Below are 7,727 nucleotides of genomic sequence, written 5' to 3'. Positions count from 1 at the left end.
AGGTGAGTTTTTTAGAAATTAATTTCAGTAGAATAAAATAAAATTTTTTATCGAAAACCTAGTGGTGTGAAACAACCTTTTTTTTTTTTTTTCGGTACGTGGGCCTCTCACTGTTGTGGCCTCTCCCGTTGCGGAGCACAGGCTCCGGACGCGCAGGCTCAGCGGCCGTGGCTCACGGGCCCAGCCGCTCCGCGGCACGTGGGATCTTCCCGGACCGGGGCACGAATCCGCGTCCCCTGCATCAGCAGGCGGGCTCTCAACCACTGCGCCACCAGGGAAGCCCGAAACAGCCATTTTAATTTGCTCACTGCTTTGTGGGTAAGGAACTCAGGAGTGCTCTGCTGGGCGGTACCCCCCTGGGTCTTGCCTGGTTGCAGTCATGCTGGCTTGGGCTCCAGTCATCTAAAGCCACAACTGGCTGGGTGTCCGCAATGACTTCCCAGTGGATGCTGCTGGTCAGCTGGGAGCTTAGCTGGCTGAGGCTATCGACAGGAACTCCTACTTCTGATTTCTCTAGCCCGGTGGTCTCAGAGTATTTAACAGCTGGCGTCTCCCAAATTAAATATCCAAAGAGAAGCTGAATAGCCTTTTCTGACCCAGTCTTGGAAGTCATGCTCATCATTTTCACTATATTGTTTTGGCTACAGGCGACTCCTGAGTCCAACCCAGATTCAAGGGCTGAGAAATACTCTACCTCTGGGTGTGACAGTGGCAGTGTCACATTGTAAACCAGCTTTCAGTCAATCTTTGGAAAATACTACCTGCTGTACTCATGTTAATATACATTTTTAATGTAGAAACCATATAATACTATATTGATCCTCTTAACATATCATCCTTTTTAAAATTGATTTTTCAGTTAGCCTTCTATACTAGCTTGTCAAAGTATCAGTACATTAGGTTTCAGTGTTTTATCTCTTGTCTCATAACTATCTTAATTTTTTTTTTTTTTGAAATATCTATCTGTGTATTTATATATTTGGCTACATTGGGTCTTAGATGTGGCATGCGGGATCTTCGTTGTGGCACGTGGGATCTTTAGTTGCGGCATGCGAACTCTTAGTTGTGGCATGTGGGATCTAGTTCCCTGACCAGGGATTGAACCTGGGCCCGCTGCATTGGGAGCGCAGAGTCTTAGCCCCTGGACTACCAGGGAAGTACCTATCTTGGTTGTGAATTCTGATACACTCACCAAGGTGGCAAGTATTAGTGCATAAATGTACTCTTTCCTTTTCGTTTACTCTTCATCGTTTAGTGACTAAACATTGGTAGACGAAGGTGAAATGAGGATATTCTTTCAAGGTTAATTATATTATAAATTGGATTCCCAGTTGCTTTTATCATGGTTGCCTTTGGGAGGTGTTGATCCTGGGATATAGAGGTAACTTTCTAATGTTTATTTCACTTACTTTTGTCCTTTCTTTTTCTTCCCTCACCAGAAATAATTTGGTCATATAACTTTCTTTTAAAATTGGCATGCAGCTTTAGAATAGTGGTAACAAGAGGACAAAGTGAATATCTACCCAACCATGTGTAATATTAAAATTGGTTAAGCCTTTGTAGCTCAGTGATTTCTAGGATACCTTTGGGGTTAGACAGAAGTTACTAAAAACATAAATGCTTATTATATTTAAACTACAGATGTTTTTCTAGCTCAGAAGTAGTAAAATTTTACAGAGAAATATTAGACAATGTTGCTAAGAGACTGCTCTGAATAATGAATATAATTAAGCCTGTGGTTAAAATTCTTTATTACTTATCCTCCTGACTTTATGTATGGAATCTGTTTGGACTGTTCACTTCTAGGCTTATCAGGAGCAGGAAAGACCACAGTAAGCATGGCTTTGGAGGAGTACTTGGTTTGCCACGGTATTCCATGCTACACTTTGGATGGCGACAACATTCGTCAAGGTCTCAATAAAAATCTTGGCTTTAGTCCTGAAGACAGAGAAGAGAATGTTCGACGCATCGCAGAAGTTGCTAAGCTGTTTGCAGATGCTGGCTTAGTATGCATCACAAGTTTTATATCACCTTATACTCAGGTATGTGGCTTTTGCGCCATTGCTGTTCTCATTACATGTGTTGCGAATATGGTGTCAGGCAAAGCGAATAATTTAAACACTGACATGTACTTTGAGGCTAAATCCAAATTAAAACAATTAACCTACAACATTTTTGTGATGCAACTTCCTGAGTAAATTGATTTTTGAAAAGCTTGCTATAACCCACACACCCACTGCCCCCCTCAGAAGTATAACCAAAGTTGTTGAACCAGTCAATGGCCAAATTATTTCAAGTTTGACTTTTCCCTTCAAAAATCCTATAATAAATACTCAACATGTATCAAACACCAGGGAGAATCTTAGGTTTCTTAACATGTGTCCTATCGTGGCGTCTTTGCTCACAATTCTTGAGTTTCATCTTTCATCACACTCTTTCTTATTTTAGAGACCATAGCGCGCTAATTCACTTTTTGTATTTCTGTGAAAAAAAATCATGTTTCTCACCACGAGAATTTTGTTTCCCTCTGCCTCGAAGGCCCTCTTCCCCTTCCTCTTAGCCTCGCCTCAGCATCAGTTGACACCTGTTCATGCTCTGAGACTCAGGTTGGGTATTTCTTCCTCCTAAGTCTCTCAGGCTTTGTTGGGTACCTGTCTTTGGTGCCCTTGTTATCGTACCATAGCACATTGTTTTATTATAAATACCAGTTCTTTGGTTGGTGGTGCTAATAGCAGCAGTAATAATAATAATAATGATAATAATAGCAGCTAACGTTTATTGAACACTTACTGTGTACTGGTAACAGTTTTAAAGTGCTTTTATGTGAATTAGCTCACTTAGTTCTCATCACCCAATGAGGAGGGTGGAGGTGAGGAAACAGAGGTGTCAATCACCCCACCTCACACACTCTACATGGCAGAACAAGGATTTGCACCCAGACAGTGTCAGTGGAACCTGTGCGCTTGCCCGCTGTGCTTTGCTGTCTCTAAACCCCACTGGCTCTTTGAAGGCTGGGACTACATCTGATTTATCTTTATAATCTTGATGCCAAGCCCAGATCCTGGAACACAGTAGATATTTAGTGTTTGTTAAATGATAGCATAGCCCCTTAGGAAGCCCAGATATGAAAGAACAGGTGAGTTGGTGTAGTAGTTAAACACAGCGGCTTTGAAGCCAGAAACAAGAGACTGAAATCTCGGCTCTGCCAGTTAACTGTTAGGACCTTGGCCGATCTACTTAACCTTCCAAGCTCAGATAATACCTACCTCGTAGGGTTGCTCTGAGGATTAGGTAAATCATGCATTCACAGCTTTCAGCATAGTGCCTGATGTGTAATAAATATTCAGTAAGTGTAGTAAATAATAGTGCAATTCCAGTACTGTATCATACATCTGGATGGTTACTTAGACTTTTTTTAAAAACAAAAACAGAATTTGAGCTGTCAGGGTTATAGGTAAGTGTGAGACTGAGTGTTAATCATACAGGTTCACTCATGGCAGGAGTCCTAAAAGGTTCTTTGAGGACTAGCTACTTTTCATTTTCCTGAAACACTGGGATCGGTGTCAATATGTCAGTTTAAGGTATCCTGAATAATGAAGTGTATGAGAGAATGAGAGTTGTTAGAGTTCCTGAATTCTTGGATATAAGCAGTTTTCATAGTAATATAGTAACAGTGATATTCTTGTGCTTTCTGGGAAGCTTTGCAACTCTTGGAAAAAGAGAAGGTAACACCTAATTTGGAGAGCGAGCAGCTGAGACCTGGGTATCTAAAAGTATACGCTGATCTGCTTTTTTGGCTCCCTTGTTTCCATAACATGGAGCAACACTTTTGTTGATCTCACCCCCGAAAGCACTAAGAATGAAAATGAGGTTCGAACTATGCTTAGGTCATGTCAAAATTCATGATAATATTTGGACCAAATCATATATTGTAGGATATGTGTATTCTTCTCTGTCACCACTAACCTTGGGCATCTTGGTTGTAAAAATAAACCTGATAGGGCTTCCCTGGTGGCGCAGTGGTTGAGAATCCACCTGCCGATGCAGGGGACACGGGTTCGTGCCCTGGTCCGGGAAGATCCCATATGCCGCGGAGCGGCCAGGCCCGTGAGCCGTGGCCGCTGAGCCTGCGCGTCCGGAGCCTGTGCTCCACAACGGGAGAGGCCACAACAGTGAGAGGCCCGCATACCGCAAAAAAAAAAAAAAACCTGATAGTTCTTATCCTTGAGGAGTCAGTAGGTAGTCTGGTGGGAGCATAGAGATGCGAACAGTTGCAGTATCGTGAGGCAAGTGATTAGGTACATGTATATAAAGGTGCTGTGGAAGAGTCACAGAGGAAGTGCTGCTTGAAATGCGTCATGAAAGATGAGTCAGTTTTCTTGCAGGAGAAAACTATTTCACAGAGGAGATGCTGCAGGATTTGCAAAAGCATGGAAATGTGAGGGACTTAGGTCTTTGGGGAACTGTAGGTAGTTTGTTTTGGCTGCTCTGCCCGATGAATGTGAGGGGAGATGAAGCTCGAGCGATTTGCAGAGGTCTGACGGTGGACTCCGGACTGCTCGGGACTTTGCCCCACAGGTGGTCGAGAGTTTGAGATTGTACTGGGGAATAGTGTCTCTGGTGTCTTTGTATTTTAGTGAGGTCACCCTTAAGGCCTGGAATGGGAAGGGTCTGAAGGTAGGAGACTAGTCAGGAGGCTTTTGGAGTGAATTCAGGTAGCGGCCATGGGAATAGAAAAGATGGGGCATATTTGAGGGCTCTTGAGCCTGTAGCATCAGTGGAACGTGGCGCCTGGGTTGATTGCTGAATTTGGGGGTGAACATGAAGGATGGTGCTTTCAGAAGAGAAGATGGTATGACTGAGTTAGAAAATATAGGGTAGGAAGGGAGAAGATGACTGATTTTAGCTGGGTTAGGTTTGAAATGCTGGTGGCGTATCTAGGTGAAGATGACCACTGGGTCATTGGGAAATTGGTTCTGGAGCTCAGGAATGTTGTATAGAATTGAGATAAAGATTTGGGAATCGGGATTCCCTGGTGGTGCAGTGGTTAAAGAATCCACCTGCCAGTGCAGAGGACATGGGTTCGAGCCCTGGTCGGGGAAGATCCCACATGCCACGGAGCAACTAAGCCCATGTGCCACAGCTACTGAGCCTGTGCTCTAGAGCCTGCAAGCCACAGCTATGGAGCCTGCAAGCCACAACTACTGAGCCCACATGCCACAGCTGCTGAAGCCTGTGCACCTAGAGCCCGTGCTCTGCAACAAGAGAAGCCACCACAATGACAAGCCCGCACACCGCAACGAAGAGTAGCCCCCACTTGCCACAACTAGAGGAAGCCCACGCACAGCAACAAAGACCCAGTGCAGCCAAAAATAAATTAAAAAAAAAAATTGGGGAATCATTAACTTTATTGTTGAAACCTTGATGAAATTGAGTATACAGAAGAGTATATAGAATGAGAAGCGAGTCACAGATGGAAACTTGGGGAACACCTTCATTTAAAAGGACAGTTGGAATAGTAGGATCACGACTTAATCACTCTGCCAGATACTAAGGTTGTAAAGCTACTGAAATTATTTCAGTGTATTGGGATGAGATCTGTGACAGAGGTATATGGTGGGTACTCTGAGCACCCAGCGGAAGTGAGGCCTCAGTCAGCCTGGACATGAGGGTAGGCTTCCTGGAGGACTTAGCATGGAGCTGTGCTGTGAGGGGACACATTGCTGTAGCCAGAGGAGAGAGGTGGAATGTTTTTGGCAGGGGGGATGGCAAAGGCATTAGGCCCAAACAGCCTGGTAGACCAGGCAGGTGTTAATTATCACTAGAACATCAGGTGCAAGACTGAGAATGGTGGGGCCAGGTGGAGAAGGCCTGACGCGTCACACTGAGAAGCTTGGGTTTTACTCGGATGGTGCTGGGCAGTCTCTGAAGAGTTTAGTGACGTGGTTGAATTTGCATCCTCTGTCATCCTGGGGACAGTGTAGAGTGTGGCTTTGAGCAGGTCAAAGCTGGAAGCCAGCAGACTGATTAAAAGGGTGTTATCCAGGCAAGAAAAATGAGGTTGAGCCAGGAGCTAGGGAAGAAGTGCAGACTGGGTTAGTGTAATGTCTAGAGGTAAAATCTGAAGGACTTTGTGACAAAATGCAGGGGGTGGGACGGCAAAGGGAAGAAACCAGAACAAGTCTGGGGATTCTGGGTGAGTAGTGTTGTCATCCCTTGATTTGGGCAGTATAGGTGGGAGTGCAAGCTTGGGAGAGAAGAGAGTGGGTTCAGTTTTGGACGTGTTACGTTTGAGGTACCTGGGAGATCTCCAGGTGGGTGTGTTTTGGAGGAAGCTGGAAAGGTGTGTTTAATTTCGGGAGAGGACAGAGTTCAGGCTTGAGTGTTGGTTTATATGCTGTAGTTTACACTGTGAAAGCAGTTGAGAAAAGCGCTCAGGGCCTGTGCAGTGTGAGCAGTGGGCTCCTGGTAGAATGTGGGCAACCCCAGTGCCGCAGGGGTTGGGGGAGCCAGAGGAGCCCAGGGGAGCCTGCGTAGGAACGGCCGGGGAGCAGCGTTACTGCAGGACACACGGTTAGCGGTGTGAAACGTGGCAGAATGGCCTCGAAAGTGCCGGCACTGAGGGGATTTTTGTACGATTTGTTAGTTCATCTCTTTTTTTTTTTTTTTTTTTTTGCGGTACGCGTGCCTCTCACTGCTGTGGCCTCTCCCGTTGCGGAGCGCAGGCTCCGGACGCGCAGGCTCAGCGACCATGGCTCACGGGCCCAGCCGCTCCGCGGCATGTGGGATCCTCCCTGACCGGGGCACGAACCCGTGTCCCCTGCATCAGCAGGCGGACTCTCAACCACTGCGCCACCATGGAAGCCCCATCTCTTTTTAATGGAAGAGAGTGACTTTTACTTGTTTGTTGCCAGTGGAGAGGGAGGAGGTTGAAAATTACAGATGCAGCAGCGATAATGGGTTGAGCAAGGTTCATTAGCAGGAAGGGGATTTTTTTTTCTTATGTACAGTTTTTAAAAGTTACTTTCCATGTACAGTTATTACAAAATATTGGCTACATTCCGCATGGTGTACAGTACATCCTTTAGCTTATCTTACACCTGATAGTTTGTACCTCCGACTCCCCACCCCTGTGTTGCCCCTTCCCCCCTCTCCTACTGGTAACCACTGGTTTGTTCTCCATATCTGTGAGTCTGCTTCTTTTTTGTTATATTCACTAGTTTGTTGTATTTTTTAAAATTTATTTGCTCACGGGCCCAGCCGCTCCGCGGCATGTGGGATCCTCCCGGACCGGGGCACGAACCCGTGTCCCCTGCATCAGCAGGCGGACTCTCAACCACTGCGCCACCATGGAAGCCCCATCTCTTTTTAATGGAAGAGAGTGACTTTTACTTGTTTGTTGCCAGTGGAGAGGGAGGAGGTTGAAAATTACAGATGCAGCAGCGATAATGGGTTGAGCAAGGTTCATTAGCAGGAAGGGGATTTTTTTTTCTTATGTACAGTTTTTAAAAGTTACTTTCCATGTACAGTTATTACAAAATATTGGCTACATTCCGCATGGTGTACAGTACATCCTTTAGCTTATCTTACACCTGATAGTTTGTACCTCCGACTCCCCACCCCTGTGTTGCCCCTTCCCCCCTCTCCTACTGGTAACCACTGGTTTGTTCTCCATATCTGTGAGTCTGCTTCTTTTTTGTTATATTCACTAGTTTGTTGTATTTTTT

The 7,727-nt window shown here is 45.3% G+C and overlaps 1 protein-coding gene across 6 annotated transcripts in view; it reads left to right on the top strand.

Moving 5' to 3' along the window:
* The window catches only part of PAPSS1 (3'-phosphoadenosine 5'-phosphosulfate synthase 1), a 105,826-nt gene that overhangs the window by 17,152 nt on the left and 80,947 nt on the right, over positions 1-7,727 (top strand). For all 6 annotated transcript variants that reach the window (XM_024119350.3, XM_024119348.3, XM_007100581.4 and 3 more), the window contains one exon: positions 1,807-2,042. In XM_024119350.3, the coding sequence (XP_023975118.1) occupies positions 1,807-2,042 (236 nt within the window). The remainder of the gene's footprint in view (positions 1-1,806; positions 2,043-7,727) is intronic.

This window comes from Physeter macrocephalus, chromosome 7 (genome assembly GCF_002837175.3).
Source record: "Physeter macrocephalus isolate SW-GA chromosome 7, ASM283717v5, whole genome shotgun sequence".
Classification (NCBI taxonomy): Eukaryota; Metazoa; Chordata; class Mammalia; order Artiodactyla; family Physeteridae; genus Physeter; species Physeter macrocephalus.
Note: the sequence above shows the minus strand (reverse complement) of the source record. Positions and strands in the feature narration are given on the sequence as shown.